Below are 18,490 nucleotides of genomic sequence, written 5' to 3'. Positions count from 1 at the left end.
GTTTTTTAGTGTACTGATAAAAAGATTCGTTGTAAGGTTTGGTGTCTATCATTTCTTTCCCTCTGAAATGAAAAAACGAATAACGACATATTTTCATTTCCACTAACGCACCTCCATGTTTCACAACATGTATCGACCATCGTTTATATTTACTACCAATAGTTCATTCGGATAACATTTTAAAGAATAATAACCTATACTGTGTATGATCGAATCTCTTCGTATACTACCCTCAAAAGTGATAAATGGTCTTTCTCAGTTATTGGCATTTTGTGACCAGTGCAAGTTTAATAATAATACATGCATCACAGTGGACTTATGGTTAACATAATATGTACCTTGTAATTGGTATGTCATGACTCGGGGGTTCATCTTCGGTCATTTTCAGCCTCTTTGCCATCGTGTATGGTTTCCAGGCTGTGGAGAAATGTCAACATATAAATAGAAATACTTATATGAGAAATAATCACAAACATGGGGTCCACCGACCGTATGGCAGCTCAAGGTTTAACTGGGTCATAAGTCCTAAAAAATGACCGGTTCGCTTACATATTAAAAATGTTATAGATGTTTCTTTCCTGGGGACCTAGTGACGAGTTATTGCATTACTAACCTGTTATTAATAAATGAACTTCAATAATTATAATCAAGTCTGATTAAATAACGTGTTGCTTTGTCGGGTCAGCCTCGGGTAAGAGTTCAGGTTATCAAAAAAATATGTTAGTAAATAGGTATATTCCTGACAAATTTCGTGTTTCAGAGACTACGTTAACATTCGAAGTGCTTTTTAACACGCATTGATTCACCAAGAGAAACGTAAATGGTGGTCAATTTAAATAACTGTTTAGAGCATAAGTCAAGTATTCTAAATATTTTTGAGAAAGTAGCAAATTGTGTACAAGATCTTGGACAATGGTAAACGAATGGGAAATGATTCTTGTGTTGGGTATGAGAGGTCCCGGGTTCCAATACCGGATAGGCCTCCATAATTATAGTGATAGGGGTTTCATGATTTAAGTGATCATTTATCACTGACTTTGAACACTCACAAATGAATACATATGTATGTATTATGTAACATAACTATGTACCTCCATGTACATGTACGTACCATGGTTTGTGTTTGTTAGTGATCTCCGTTTTTACCAAAATGTGTGCATACGTGCACAATTTGCATAATTATCATAAACATGTAAATTCGTGACACCGTTGTATGCAGTTATAAACATTTTTTTGAGAGAATTCCAAATTTTTCAAAAGATCTTTTCCAATTATAGCTTTTAACAATAGTAAACAATGCAAAACAACTAATGAACATATTCGTAACGAATTAAGACGAAACACATCGATATATTTTACAAATAATTTTGATTCGTAAAACTGATCCTTGGTATCATTAAAAAATGTGATAACATTCTTATAATAAATTGCACACAACATTGCTTGAGTTCGGGTGAAATCTTGAAACAAGCAAAAACCCTTGTCACCGTAAGAGTTAAACAAAAATTAAAACGAAAACAATAATAAATACATTTTAACAACCTGTTTCAGTGTTCCAAATTAATTTTGTAATGCTACATTCTACAGGACCGACAATATTGGTGTTGTGTGCCATGAGACAACTTTTGTGAGGGTTCACTAGACTTACGACCCACAAGACCGAGATTTTCCTGTGTTGTAGGAGTGGTCGAGTGGTTTAAGGCGCTTGACTTGAGATGCGAAGGTCGAGGGTTCGAATGCCGACACGGCACTAATATCCGTTGGCAAGAAATAACATGCACTTGCTACTCTCCACCCAGGTGTTAAATGGGTACCCGGTCAAACAGTTTTTGAGCGTCAAGTATATAAGCGCCTGGCTGGAATGCTCCCCAGGGGAGTGGAGATGTTGAATCCAATGACCGGGATAATAGTAATTTATCTGTAAAGTGCTTAGAGACATCCTAGACGTACTAAGCGCTATACAAAAGCGGAATATTAATATTATTATTATTATTATTATTATTATTATTATGTATTTGTTTTGTTGCTCTTGTGCACTATAGGTCTATAAACTGCGATGACACATTTTACCAAGTAAAATTTTCCTTTACCAAGGAAATCTATGCGCATATATTAGAATTTGAATTAAAAGTGTTAGGGAATGTATTATGTGTGTACTGCTTTTCGTTCTGCTTCTTAGTTTAGAGTATATAAAGGATATGGGTTTACGCATGGACCCTGACCTTCTCAACACAAAAGAGAGAGAGGGAGAGAGAGAGACAGACAGAAGAGTGACTCTGCCTGGAAACCACATAAATCTAGGCACAGCGGCTGGGGTAAAAGAAGAAAGAAAAACACTTTTGAAAGGATTGTTCTGAAAGGAAACATACCTTGATTGAAATAATTTGTAATGATATTCACGCTGGTAGGCTTTATATTAAAGAAATTATGATCACTAGTTGTAACCTATTGAGCATGGGTGCTTGGAAGCTCAAAAACTTGTTTGTCGATTAGATTCCAAAGAGTAAAATTACAATGGAAACTGTGTGGGAACTTGAATTTGGGGTATTTCTCAGTTCCACTTCGATAAAAACATTCCTGGCCATAAAAATATACGAGAACATTTAGATAGACAATAACCCGAGAAGCGTGGGTGCTTCCCACTTAGCCGAGTTGGAACCTCGAGTTGTGGCGAGCTGGCGCGATCTTATGGCAAGCCGTTTTATTATTAATTAATATCAATAAATCAATTCTTGTTATCAAGAAATAATTTTATGTTGTAAAGCAATTGTAATTCTTGATATCAAGAATTCGATTTCGTGATATCAAGAATTGAATTCTTGACATAAAGAAATATGTTTTAATGATAAAACTGCTTGCCATAAGATCGCGCCAGCTCGCCACAACTCGAGGCTCCAACTCGGCTAAGTGGGAGCCCTGCTTTAGAAGCTCAAAAACCTGTTTCTTGAATAGATTCTTTAGAGTAAGATTACAAAGGAAAACTCTTGGAATTGTAAGCATGTCTAAATTTAGGTATTCCTTCGTTCCGTTTTGATACAAACATTCCTCGCTAAAATAATATACGAGAAAAGTCAGACAGACATAACGCTGAAGTGAAGAATGGAAACAATATTTTGGCTTCGATTTATGGCACTTGACCTGATATTCAAGTCCACCATCCTTGACAAGATTTTAGAAATATATATGGATCATAATGCAATTCAGGTTATAGTGAAAACCCTAAAACGTAAATACTGAACTACATTTATGCATTTAAATATGGTACGCTATATTTAAACCTAAGAGGGCTTTGAACCGTTAAAGGTACTATGTCCCATTTGCAGGCCAAAATGATGAAAAGGTTAAATTCCAACGGCATTTGAAAGATAATACTAATTTAGAACTTCCCTAAATAATGTGGGGCTTGAAAATGTCTTCAAGTGGGAAAATATCGACTTTTAGTTGTCAAATCGACTTAGGAGCTATAGAGCCAATAAGTCATAGTCTTGATTTTCAGATCATTGTACCGAATGGTCGTAAGTTTTATGCTGCGCAAAGATTCAATCAGTTTAATTTTGGCCATCACAAGAAGTGGGTTATTGATGTAGAAAAATGCTCATGTACCCTTTACAACTCTTTTCATGTATGTTATTACCAAAGAAGAAAACAAAAGGCAGTCACTCACTCAATAGTGTCTGACAGTGAAGTCTAGTAAGTAAACGGGTTTCCTTGCATAATTTGAATATTAGGACACTGCAAACATTTAAACTTCACAGATAGGACATACATGACATATTCATAATTCCTGCAAAGTTCTACAGAATTTGAGGTTGGCTGCAAAAGGGACATAGTACCTTTAAGCTGATGTTAAAAAAGATAGAGAAAACCTGAATTTACCATAACATTTTTATGTCAGCGTTCTACATTAGTAAAACAAAATTCAGAACTAGACAAAGTATATTTAGACATATATATTATGTATATGTTGAAGAACACATGGGTCCGTATTTCAATACTCAAGTTGTGGGCACTTCAAATGATCACATAAGATTCATCCGTCTCCGGTACAAAATATGACAGATATGTTGTGTACTTATTAATCAATTTCATTTATGCTCTGGCATCCTCTAAAAAAGCACGCAATCACACAAACAATAGCGCTCACACACTCGAACACATCCACGCATTGTTATTTCATTTCGAAAACAATTTTTTAACATATTCGCATTGATGTTATGCCTTAAGAGGAGAACAGGTAATGAGGTCGAATCAGACTCAAGTAAAGGCTCATTAAACAATTATTTAATAATATTATTCTCTTTGATGACACAATCTTGGCTTCTCTTGCATCGCCTGTAAAATGGACAAATGCATAGATGCTATCTACTTATCTTCTACAAGAAAGTCTTCTGTAAATATTTTTGTAAATTGTTGTCATGACTTTCTTTCTTGTATATACTGACTTTGTGAGGAGAGTAAACATTCTAGGTTGTTATGGACGGTTCGAGACAAATACATAATGCCCCTTACTCAATGTAAGAGTGTGAGGTGGCGCATTGGAAATAATGAGATTTTATAGATCATGAGACAATAGATAGAAGGCTGTTTAAAATATTTAAAGGTGATCCTGTGGATTGAAATAAGGTCATGTAAACGCTTAGAAACAGTGGATCATTTTAAACAATGAAGCACTGAAGCTCAAAACAGAGTTTAACATTGAACAAGATTTAACACCAAAGTAACGCTTGCTTTAATAATATAGCCTGACCTACATTATGTGCATCAGAATAAACTCGGTACAAACAGATTTTGATGGCACTAACTAAAACCATGGTGCTAATTCATCCGAGGCAGGACAATTATGAATAAGGTATCGTTAGACAGGAAACAACCCTCTACCATAAAAAAATGATTCATATGTCACCTTAATTATTACTTTTTAATGATGAGCTACTTAAGTTGGGTATAGTGTTTTTGCTACGCACTGTGTTATACTGCTTAGCTTCGTGTAGCTGAGGCATTCAAATCTTCTCTTTAAAAAAATGACAAAATTTCGAAAGAAATGCATTTTTAAAAAGGACTTGAATTGTTTGTTATGTTGGTCACACACACCAGTTTTACATACAGGAAATTCGGAGAGCGTGGATGAAAGGCGCTCAAAAGCTTTTCAGCGGAACAGATTGAAAAGAGGAAAATTACAATGGAAACTGAGGGAGTTACAAATTCATGCATTAGTAACTTTGAGCATATTTCTCCGTTTGGCTTCGATGCAAACATGGCTGGAAAAATGAACGTTATACAAGAACAATCCGACAAACCTATCATAACTGAAAAATGATTCCAATAACTAGTCTTCAGTTAATGACACTTTTAATTAATGAAAGATGATATTCACGCTCCAAGAACCCGGAATGAAGAAGATTACATATTATATTTATTTATTTTTAAAATCTAAATTTGGGCATACCGACAAGTTGTCATAAATGACCACCACGAGCATAAACTACAACAACAACAAACAACAACACATCTTCAACGGAAGACCTATCTTAGGTTCATTAAAATAATGAAAAGTCCACTGTCCTTTGTACCGGGGATTTTGGGAGAATCGTTTCGAACAGGATGATGTTCCAAGTGTTACCAGATCCAAAATGCCTTATCCTTGCCCAGGTATAGACTTGGTAACCTTAAGTCATGCTTAAATGTGGGTATAGTCCACCTTCTCATCATTCTCACGATACTAATAACCGTATCCGGACACCTACCCCCTGAACATCCACCCCCGGATAACCATACCCAGTCAACTACCCTATAGGACAACCACCCTCTAGGACGACTTCCACACAGGACAACTACCCCCGGACAACTACCCCCAGACAACCACCCCCAGACAGCTATGGGACAAATACCCCCTAGGACAACTACCCCAAGGACGACTTCCCCCCGGGAAACTACCCACCGGACAACTACCCCCTAGGACAGCTGTCCAGGGGGATTGTCCTAGAGGATGGTTGTCGTGTGGGGTAATTGTCTGCGGGTAGTTGTCCGGGGGTAGTTGTTCTAGGGAGTAGTTTTCTGGGGGTAGTTGTCCGGGGGTAGTTGTTCTAGGGAGTAGTTTTCTGGGGGTAGTTGTCCGGGGGTAGTAGTCCCGGGGGGAAGTCGTCCTAGAGGGTGGTTGCCCTATAGGGGGTAGCTGTCCTAGGGTGGTTGTCCTAGGGGGTAGTTGACTGGGGTGGCTATCGGGGGTGGATGTCCTGAGGGTAGGTGTCCTAGAACCACTAATAACATTTATTCAAATTGTTTATGATAATTACTAAGCTTTAGGGTTTATACAATATAAACATGGATTGTATGTTACTCTATTCCGATGAACTTACGCAGTGGCTATTGGTTAGATCAACATAATCATACTCACTGTTTGCCTAGATTGTATTCAATGCAAAATGAATCGTGGAATGAGACGTCGAGCCCTCTCCTCAGAAATATTTATCCAATGATAGCCGATGTAAAAGGATTCACAGATAATCTTACACAGTTCAAATAAAAGTAACTGGCAACAAGTGACATGAGAGGTCTCTTCTAAGCAGGTACCTGGTGCACATCTGTCGAACCAAGTGGTCCAAAAATGAAACTAGAGGAAAATTCACACAACAACAGCTGACAAAACAAACAAAGTAATTCATATCTCTCGCTCAGTGAGTCGGTCCTGATCACAGAAGTGTAAAATACGTATTTTACACTTTTGTGATCCTGGTGGGCATTGTGATGCAAATCTAAACACGTCATATAGCGGGCATTCCCCACAGCAAGTGCAAACCTTAAGTCTCTTCCTAGACATATTTATTTTATTTATTTATCTATTATTATTATTATTACTTTTTTTTTTTTTTTTTTTGTTTTTTGGGGGAGAGGCTCCAATATATATCAACTAAATATATCCCACAACTCAGTAATTGAAATCTGGTATACTAGCGAATCTAGATCATTCCAAATCTTCGGTTTGCAAATGTTAATATGTTATTTTAGTTATGTTGGTTAACGTAATGACAGCTAGGCTCTGGCTTCCCAGTCTCTATTTTATTTTGTTTTACATTTTTAAATTCGATTTTCGTTTTATTATAAATGCTATACATGTGTTTATGCATCGCTATCTAAATCTAAGAAATTTAATAATGGAATCAGGGAAATACAACTCAACGATAATTTCCCACCATCATTCTTGAAATCCTAATGAAGCAGATAACAAGAATAACATATCAAAGCGAATGGTAGGCTTAGATGTGTGCGCGTGTGTGTGTGTGTGTGTGTGTGTGTGTGTGAGAAAGAGAGAGAGAGGGTGAAAGAGAGAGAAAGATCGAGAGAGAGAGAGAGAGAGAGAGAGAGATCAGTTGAAGTAAATGAACGCAGGGCCGCTAAAAACTCGTGATAAAAGAAAATAATGAATAAAACAAGAAGACCTTCCAAACTCGATACGAAGAAAGTGTGGTTTAATTTCATTCTATATGCACATCTTCAAAATAATGTCACATATATATAGAGAATAAATATGTATAGCCCTATGGACCTTTGCCCTTTGCAAAGTTTAGACAAGGAATGGGGGATGTGGGGGGGGGGGGGGGTAAAGAGCGCCGGACATGATATTGGTGTATACCCTTCATCCTAATCAGGCGCGTACGCAGGGGGAGGGTTTTTTTTATGTGTGTATTTTGGAGCAAACCCCCCCCCCCCTTTGAGATATTTTTTTATTATTAAAAAAAAAAAAAAAATAATAATAATAATAAAAAATTATGCCAATGGCTGACCTAAAAAAGGTGACCTCACCCCCCCCCCCAACGGATCAAAATGTCAAATTTTCAAATTTCGAGATCTCCCCAAAAAAGAAAAGAAATACCTCTTACCCCCCCCCCCCCCCCCCCCCCTCCTCCTCCCCCCCTTGAAAAAATCCTGCGTACGCTACTGATCCTAATCATTCAGCGGTGGGGAGCGGCACCAGAATCTGGCAAAGTTAGGATTTAATGATTCCATTGACACTTCAGATCTCGAGGCTCATTGTGTCAATGGCGGTTTTGTTGTTTTGTTTTTGAGGGGCCGGGGGAGGGGTCACGGCGATTTGGAACTACGAGGGATCTTTCTTAAATTTAATATGGACTAGCTCTCAAGTCAAGTAGACATTTTCGTTCATGCAGGAGCTGGCTATTATGGATATCATTGGGCGAATAAGCTCTGCACACCCCCTCCTCGGTTGAGCCAATATCAGTGGTTTCTGTTTGTATAAGCATTTAATAAATGGTTTTATACAACACAACACCTACGTGGATCCTTGTCATTTGATTGGAGGATTGTTCGTCACATGATATTCAATAAGAGTTATATTGCACGGTCGTGCATTTTTGGTTATAATATGCGCCGTGCATTTTTGGTTATATGCAGACTGCGTACCTCTCTGCCGTGCGCGTATCCCTGCGTTTATCTGACGCGAAGGCAATCTGAATGTAATCGAGAAGGCTTGACTCCCAACTTTAATTTAAGGAGTAAAGCATAATTTGTTGATTAACGTTCTATTAGATCTTCTTCGATGTTGTATAAAACAAATAATGAATGTTTCTTTCATTCGTTCAATAGTGCGAATATTTTCATTCGTTGAAGATAAGATAAGATTTTATTGACTCTATCGACCCACTTCCGGGGTATGAGAGCACAACATATTTACAACACAATACAGAAAGATATATAAAAAACAAAGTAAAATATGATAATAAAATACATAGACATGATACATACATTTTTATATTTCTAAAACACAATAAACATGAGCTAAAGACTAAGTATACACTATACAGTTTAAAGTTATAAGTCTAAAATATCACGTGGTTTGGTTTGTCTACCACAACGAGTTACTACACTTTTATTAACAAAAATAGGACCATGCCTTTCAGCCTTAGGAACCAATGAAAAGAATTGTATTATTACTCTTATGAATTTTACGAGTTTTCTTAATTGTTTAATGCTAGATCTATTAAATAATTTGTCCATGTGAAATGTGCTAGGGTTACTCACAACAAACTGTCTATCTAGGTATAACTGCCTTTCTTTCTTGAAAAAAGGGCAGACAAAAATATAGTGAAATTCATCTCCAAAAACCTTTAAATTACAACAAGGACATTCAATTTTACTTTCTTCAGGATTATTTTCAAACCTTCCATTATTAATTGGTAAGCGGTGTGACCTGCATCATGATCGACACAAAGTGATTGCACCTCTTCTATTCAACTTTACCAGATACTTTTCAAATAAAATTTCGTTCTTGATAATTCGGTAGTTAACACAAATGCGATTTGACCAAACATTTGACATAATTTCTTGCTTTGACATGTCAGTCAACCTGAGCTTAAGAGCATGAAGAATCCATGTATTACTGAATCCATCTCCTTGCATTTGCCACACATTTCCTAGCCCAGCATTATTGAATGTATTCTCTACACATGACAACCATTTAGATAATTGAGACTGGGAACCTCTTTCCATAAGTAACTTTAAAAGATTATAGAATCTAAATGTATATTTACAATGACTTCCTTTGACTACTTTTAGCCAAAAACCTACCATTCTACATTTAACCTGAACATCAATTTTATTACGGCCTGTCTCACCATAAATCATACAGTCAGGTGTATATTTATTGACATTCAGTATGGCCCTTAAGAATTTGCGATGAAAAATTTCAATCTGGCTTAAATCCTCAAAACCCCACACCTCACAGCCATATAACAGTATTGGCAGGATTAACTGATCAAATAACTCACACTGATAATCTTAACCTTTGCACCTTTAAGGTCATTGCAAATGAGGCTTTTCTTGCCTGAATCACCTGTTTTGATATTGCCTTTTTAGAATTACCATTGTAATTAAATTTAACCCCAAGATACACAAAATCATGTACCACATTGATAATACCGTTCCCATACTTAAAAACTGGGTACTTGCGTACCTTTCCTCTAGAGAATATCATTATCTTTGTTTTTTCAGTATTCACACGCAATTTCCATTTCTCACAGTAGTTAGACAGAGCATCCAAAGCCGTTTGGAGTTCCTCTGGATTTTCTGCCAAGATAATTGTATCATCTGCATATAGCAATGAATGTAAATTAATAAATAAGTCTTCATCAGTAATTTTATCAAGAACATCAGAACACACTTCATCATATAAATACTGTAAACCTTTAAATTTGGTTCGGATATATCCAACAAAATCATTAAGATAAATTGCGAAAAGTAAGGGGGATAAATTATCACCCTGCCTTACCCCAATATTACAAGCAAATGTTTCAGAGGTTTGACCACATGTCGTAACACACGACTTAGCAGAGGCATACATATTCTTAATGGCTCTAAATACCTTGCCGTTTACTCCTGACAATAATAATTTATACCAAAGGGATGCTCGATCTATCATATCAAAGGCTTTTCTAAAATCCACAAAGGCGCAATAAATCCTTCTTCCCTTTGACAAATAAATATCCAGTATAGATTTCAACACAAATGCATGATCCATTGTGGAATAACCTTCACGAAAACCTGCCTGTTCTGTACAGATTCACTTTCAAAATATAAAGTAATTCTATGATTTAATATTGAAGTGAACAACTTTCCTATACAGCTTAAAGGGGTAATACCACGATAGTTGTCTGGATCTTTCTCCAACCCTTTGTTTTTAAATATTGGAACAATCAAACCAACACACCAATCATGAGGCACTATTCCACTTTCTAGAACTATATTAAAAACAATTGTTATCACTTCCAGAACCTTACCGGTTGCATGTTTCAAAAATTCATTTCTAATTTGATCAATACCGCATGCCTTATTGTTTTTCAATTTCTTAATCATCAAAATAACCTCCTCAACAGTGATAGGAGCATTCAATTCATCATTTATGACCAAGTCTGCCACCATTTCAGTTTGGTGTAGTGCACCAGTTTCATCTTGAGCAACATTCAGATTACGAAAGTGATGTAGAAAATCATTCAGCGAGACCATATTTTTGTTTCGCTTTCCAGAGTTACCACTCAAAATTTTCCAATACTCCTGTGGATTTGTCTTCTTTGTTGATCTGAGATTATCATTTAGAGATTTGCTGTATAGAAACATCTTTCTACGAAGCAACCGTTTGTATTCCTTCGCTGCTTTACAAATGTCACCATTCATTTTCCGTCATTATGCCAACACATTTTGATGTTGAGGGAACACACCGAGATGATGATCAAAATAATGTCCGTCAAATTGTCATCAACATTGAGTAATTCGAAATACCATGACAGCATTAGAGTTATATAGCTTGCCTCATAAATTAAAGTGTTACTAAATAAAATAGCTTCAAATTTTTAACCTATGTGTAACAGGTCAAAATTGAACTGTTTTGTGGTGAAAAGAATGATTCTATATCTATCTATTTCTAATCAATATCTCCTCAGGAAGTGAAGAACAAGAAACTAAGAAGTGTATATGTTTACAATCTTTGTACTTCAAAGAAGTATAACTCACACTCAGAATATGTGGGAGTTATACTTCTTTGAAGTACAAAGATTATAAACATATACACTTCTTAGTTTCTTGTTCTTCACTTCCTGAGGAGATATTGATTAGAAATAGATAGATATAGAATCATTCTTTACACCACAAAACAGTTCAATTCTGACCTGTTACATACGTGGCAACATTTACGATTTACGATTCCTACCTTCCACTTTAGAAACCCCTCATAATTTTTTCTCAACCACATATTGATTCGGCATCGTAAGGAAGCAAAATGTAAAGGCATCCACGAGATGATCGAAAGGGGAGGAACTTCAATAAGAACAGAACAATGGTAAATGCTTCATGAACAGAAAACACTGTTACCAGGGAGCACCGGCCCCCGACATAACGTACTGTGATGTCAACGAACTTAAAGATTAGTATAGTTGGATTAGTTGATTGGATGAAAGTTTTCGCGTTGCGCTAGTGCCTTGTGACGTCTGGCATGTGATCTGTTTGCAAACAATATTTCCTAGGTTTATTTATAAATGTATACTACGTATATATTTGGCACAATTTGTAGCTAGGTGTACAAGGCGGAGGGGGGGGGGGGGGGTCCTGCTGTAACCCTCTAACATCCATCATCTCATATTTGGATAGAATTGTCCGATTATTAACCATATACTGTTCTCACATTGATATTTCATAATTTCCTCATATTCGTTAATAAGGTGCCCGAATAAGAAGTAATAATAGGCCTATAACTATAAGAAAGATAAGATACGGGAAGCGATATTATATTTTGTATTCTTTTATGACGACAAAATAATATAAAGAAATAAATAAAAACGGTGTATTTTCTACCTTGCTTACAACAAGTTCAAAAAAAGTTAATATTTGAGCAAGAAGCGTCAGCCCCCCCCCCCCCCCCCCCCCCATTCCCTCGCGAAAATGTGCCCGTATGCGCTTGTGGACTCCCCCACAGATAGTTCAATAATTATTGTGCGGGAATGTGAGAGAATAACAGACTGTGATAGGTAATAGAGAGAGAGAGAGAGAGAGAGAGAGAGAGAGAGAGAGAGAGAGAGAGAGAGAGAGAGAGAGAGAGAAAGAGAGAGAGAGAGAGAGAGAGAAAGAGAGAGAGAGAGAGAGAGAGAGAGAGAGAAAGAGATAGAGAGAAATAAGGAAAGACAGAAAGAATGAGCAGGTGTTTGGGATCACCTTCATGATGTTGCATTGCATGATGAACTAAACCAAGTAAAATTCGTTTCCCTTCCTTTCATTTTCAGGTGCCATATTTTAATACTTCTCCCTTTTTCCTTTAGTGGATCTTCTCTTTGTTCATTGATTAATTTATCTATATAATTATTGATTTATTCATTTATCTATTCATATACTTTTTGTTGTTGTTTATTTATTCATTTATAATAACCATATTAATTAAATAATTCATTAATTCATTCATTAATTTGATTCACTCATTTTCAATTTAATCATTTATCGCCTTTGTTATTTCTCTCCTCTCCTTCTAATCCTCAGGTTATGAGACTAACGCGCCTAGCTTTGGCGTGACGATTGGTCGTGTAGTAAACCGAATAGCTAAGGGTCAGTTCGCACTGGATGGTGTTCATTACCAGTTAGAGATCAACGATGGATCAAACCATATCCATGGCGGTGTCATCAACTTTTCACATGTAAGCATATAGGTCACTTTTTGTACGATAACCAACATTTATTCAAGTTTTTATTTATTTATTTTATTCTGATATTTATACAGGGTAGCACAATATCACGAATTGTGGTGGTCTTCCGTGAGGCCTTATTTGGTTGTTTTGTTAAATGCAAAAAGAATCATGAATATAAACCTTAACAGTAAGCGAACAAAACACAGAAGAAAATAATTAGATACAAATTACAAATCATTTGGTATATAAAACAAAATGCTATTGCATATTTGTAAAATCGTATTACATGTATGGACTGTAATCTGTCTTAAAATCAGGTGAAATATAAGCATTAATTGTTAGACATTGTTACTATTTGTAACTTTTTGAAAATAGCCTCGTACGATCATTACTATTATTATCATGTTCAAAAATGAAACGAAAGATCTTTACGCAGATCGTCTCGATCAGATATAAATTATACAAAGATCTATAAATGCTTTAAAAAAATATATATATATAAAATGACCATCTATACTCCTTCAATAGCTGGACACCAGAATATCATAGAAAAGGAGATTAAGAGAAAGTCATCGCTTACGATGGTTAAACAACTTTAGATTAGATGGCGTAATGATACTTTTTCGCATTGCAGGTGTTTTTTTAAAAGCTAAGAATAGTACCCCCAAAAAAAAATCCAAAAAAAATAATAATAATAATAATAATTATGAAACAAAATGATATGTTCAGCAAGACCACACGAATTGTAACAGAATGTCTGCCGTAATTGTCGCAGTCATATTATTCGATTGAAAAGAATATTAAAGGTAATACAAAGTTTTGGTATGGGGTCATGATTTGGTTCAAATGAACATATAAGAAGAATTGCGATTATACAATATTCAATGATCGTTGTTGCGGTTAAAATCGAGTCTAAATTGATGAAATTGTAAATAATAAATTCTCTATGTTGTGTAACTCCCTCTCAAGACTGATATTACTTTAGCTTTAAAACAATGATTCTTGACTACAATCGACCGGTTTGCTATTCTCGTTTGGAAATTATGTATCAGAACTTAATATTCTGAGATTTTTATGGTCGCAGTTACCATGGAATGGCCTTAAACGCTATTTATCGAAAGCAGAAGTGTTTTAGGGGCTAAATTTTATAGTGCTTATAATACATCCAAAAGGGCATCCAAATATATCAAAATTGTAAAGAATTACTCTCCATCCAATTTACAAGATTTCCCAAAACTTTGCATTACCTAAGTAATATAATTGTAGTTTGGGTTGTTTCATGCACATTACAGCGGCTTTGGGAGGGGCACATCGAGGAAACTGGTGTATCTTTTAGCTATACAAGTCCTGATGGTGAGAATGGTTATCCAGGGGAAGTTTTCGTTACCATCAACTACCAACTAACAGATGATAACAAGCTACTCATATCCTACGTTGCCAAGACAACCAAAGCCACACCCATCAATCTTACCAACCATTCGTACTTCAACCTCGGGGGTCACGTGAGTTTTTGCTTGTTTGCTTTTTTTTTTTTGGGGGGGGGGTAAAGTTTTTTGTAAAGATGTTTCTCCGCACTGAGAAAGGTGAAGATTTGTGAAATTCCCATCATAGTTGTCGGTCAATGTTTGAATCTGAAGATTCTTTACATTTTCTTGTTAAACGTTGTTTTATTGAAAATTCCGACACCATATAATTATTGCCCAAAATTATGCAACCCTTTCATTTGCACTTAAGTGGCATTTTTCATAACAAATGTCGCTCCAGACCACAGACTTAGAAAGTGCGAGCCAAATTAGCAATGTATGGATCAGTTTTCAAAACCTAATCAATTTATATGGTACATCCAGAGCCTTTCAATAGTATTCTAAGGATGTCGTTTCCTATTCAATTTGGTAAATCTTATTTGACATTTTTTGTATTTTTTTTTTCATGTAAAACAAGGACTCGGGCAGCGTTACAGATCATATTGTGGAGATAGACGCTGATAAGTACACACCGATGGTAATAGAGACAACTATCCCATCAGGTTTGTTTATAATGTCAATAAATATATCTTCCTTTCGGTAATTTTGTTCTTGTAATACGCATTTGTGGACCTTCTATGTTTAATATAATTATTACAGTATTATTTAACTTGAATCTGTGAAAATGAAACTGATTGATAAATGCATTAACCTATCTATTTTACAGTTTCGAAGAGCGATCATGCAAAAAAAATGTTGTTAGTGTGTTGAAATGAAATTATTTGAATTACTTTTCATATTTAACACATGTATTAGTAAATGAAAATGCCAGAACATGCTTTAAATTTCAACTAGTGCTTAGATCGTTACCTTGGTTTTCCTAACATTTTGGATGGAACTTTATTCATACCTTTGAATGTTATTGTTAAATCATAACTTCAAAACGTGAGAAGTAATGTAGGGGTTGAATTTAGAAATTTGGTGTATACTTTTATCACTGGGAGGTTTTGATTTGTTACAAATTCTCATGTATACACTCCACTCGGAGAAAAAAAAACGGTTTGAGATATTTCTTTTATTGTCTCTGCCTAGTACATGAACTGAAATGTATTAAAAAAAGAACATTGCAACTTACCTAGCCACTGTTTTACCCAATTTCTATTATTACAATCTCATTTATTTATCTGTTTACATCAGGTGAGATAAGTTCGGTTGATGATACAGTGTTTGATCTGAGAAGTCCAACCAGAATCGGGGATAAGATCAACGAAGTACCAGGATTAGGATATGACCATAACTTCTGTGTGAAATCTTCAGAAAAACCTTGCGTCATGTATGTAAAACAGTTATACCTACATTTCAAACTTTTTTGTTAAAATAGAAAGAACAATGATTAATATGTTGTATTAATATATCAATTATTTATTTATGATGTATGTTATTTTCTCTCGTTAATTTGTTTTATCATTAAGATCCCTGGGTAGAACAGCCATGCTGTAATGACGCAGCTGAGAATGGCGATCCTTCCTAACATATTTGTTCATGTTATAATGTATCTAATTATTTACATGTTGTTATGTTATGTAAAACAAATCAATAAAATAAAATAAAATAAAATGAAATCAATAAAGTAAATACAAACAAATAAGAACAAATCCAACCCAATCCAATCTAATCCATCTGATTTAGTTAGAGTAAGACCGAGCCTAATACGAGCTTGATCAACTCATTTGTTTCTTCAAAGAAACTTCTAATAGAAAATGATAATCAATCAAAAGTATCGTTCATTCCATTGTAAAACGACAGATGGAGATAAAATAAGTAAAATACGATAAGTTTTCTTTTAAACTCCAGATAAGAATGTTTTGTTTTCTTTGAGAGATGAAGGACAACGATGAAAGAAATCATTGGACATCTAGGCTAACCAAATATTTTATCCTTTTTCAATACACAAAATATTAGCAAATACATTCATTAAAATGAACATATAATGTACGAAGGGAAAGGAACTTTAAAGAACTGTAAACCACTATAGATGAGCTATGCACGGGGTGGATTATGATGAGCTACATTAAAATATGAAAGAAGAATGACAGGCAGCTGTCTTTAGTTTCACCAGGTATATCGGTAGGTTTAATCCACATAGCTCGAGAAAACCAACAAAACCGAAAATGGGGGGGGGGGGGGGGGAGGGGGGTGGTGCTCGTAACTGACATCCCTGTTTTACAGCTAATTAACAAATGTAAAAAACTTGAATCAAAAGTCCACAATATTATTCTGTTCTACATGTTTTCTGTAAGTTTCCATGGTGATTGGGTATTTACGACTGGAGGCTTTCTGTTTTCCTTTGCCTTTCCTTTTTTTTGTTGACGAAAAGAATACTTTCACAGTCATGGTGTTACCGAAAGCTTCTAAACGTAATTTAGTTAAAAATCTATGACAGCTGCAGGTATTATTATATGCTTTTATTAACCATAAATTACTCTTATATTTCCTGTACAGCGTCACACACAAGGAAAGTGGTCGCAAGATGGAGGTTTCTACGACCAAACCTGGTATTCAGTTCTATACTGCCAATTATCTGAATGATTCTACCGTGGGAAAGTGTGGCGCAATCTATCCTAAACACAGCGCTCTTTGTCTGGAATCTCAGTTCTATCCAAATGCCGTGAACCAGGTAAGTTAGTCTTCTTATTGAAATGAAAGATGGATCGACAACGCTTATGTCACTTATTCATTTTTAAGTTGTGTCCTGCATCATTTGATTCCTTTTAAGAGCAATTGATCAATTAATTTTGCCTCTCGTAAATGAGTATCTCCCATTTATTGAACAAAATGTTTTGTTTCCATCACTTTTAGTTTCATTACTCCTCTCTCTTTCTCTTATTCCATCTCCATTCATCACGTCATTGGTGTGTGTGTGTGTGTCCAGTTATTTATGTTTATATTATATGTATTTCCTATGTGCATGTATTTCTCTTTGGTTTTCTGAACTTGATATTTATATTACATGTATGTTCATTGATTTTTAGTTTTGTATATTTCATTTATCTGTGATTGTTTTGTTACATTTTGTTTTTAATGTGTGTAGACCCCTGTGAAAATCCACATTGGTACTGATCAGCTAGGGTGTTCCATCCCACAAGTGGTTAATAAATAAATGAGTAAATGAAAAATGTCTTTTCTGTTTTAGTAATTTATTTCTCCCACTTTTCTTTTATCTTTCTCACCTTCACATTAAAATATTTCCTATTTATCATAATACAAAATATTTCCATCATTCTTTATTCTCTTTCACCGTGTTTCTCACCTCTTCTCCATTTTTTCTCACCACATATATTTCCTGTCTCATATTCATATGCTGCATGGCACATCATAGTTCTATCCATATCGCCGTCTCTTACACGATCTGTTTACTCATTTTTTGTTGTTAGTGTATCTGTTTAAACTCTTTATGCGTGTGAGTGTGTGTGCGCGCTTGTGTGTATGTTTGCATTTAAGAATATAAACTATTATCTTCCCCCAACTTCAGCCCAACTTTCCAAGTTGCATCTTACAGCCTGGTGACATGTACACACATCTGACTGCCTTTGCCTTTTCTTGGAACTAGAATAACACCGCATTCTGCTGCAGGTATGATGACTGTATTTTGCAACAATGCAACATTCATGAGGAATAATAACTGGTTCTGATGTTTGCTATGTTTACTTTCAGAATCAATGTGGTATAAACAGGTCTGTTTGTGGATAAAATAACAGAAAGAATTTGTGAGTGATAGTTATTGGAAGAGTACCAGTGTGCCAATCATATAGCTGAATATGTAAAGAAATAAAATGTAGATATAAGAAA

The 18,490-nt window shown here is 35.4% G+C and overlaps 1 protein-coding gene across 1 annotated transcript; it reads left to right on the top strand.

The window, feature by feature from the left end:
• The first annotated feature begins 474 nt into the window (after positions 1-474).
• On the top strand, positions 475-18,490 carry LOC755969 (aldose 1-epimerase-like). The gene is made up of 7 exons (XM_030998448.1): positions 475-505; positions 13,033-13,187; positions 14,471-14,680; positions 15,120-15,204; positions 15,839-15,986; positions 17,144-17,318; positions 18,174-18,490. Exons 1-7 carry the CDS (start codon positions 475-477, stop codon positions 18,249-18,251), a joined length of 882 nt encoding a protein of 293 aa, XP_030854308.1. The 3' UTR covers positions 18,252-18,490.

This window comes from Strongylocentrotus purpuratus, unplaced genomic scaffold (genome assembly GCF_000002235.5).
Source record: "Strongylocentrotus purpuratus isolate Spur 01 unplaced genomic scaffold, Spur_5.0 spur5_scaffold_5, whole genome shotgun sequence".
Lineage (NCBI taxonomy): Eukaryota > Metazoa > Echinodermata > Echinoidea > Camarodonta > Strongylocentrotidae > Strongylocentrotus > Strongylocentrotus purpuratus.
Note: the sequence above shows the minus strand (reverse complement) of the source record. Positions and strands in the feature narration are given on the sequence as shown.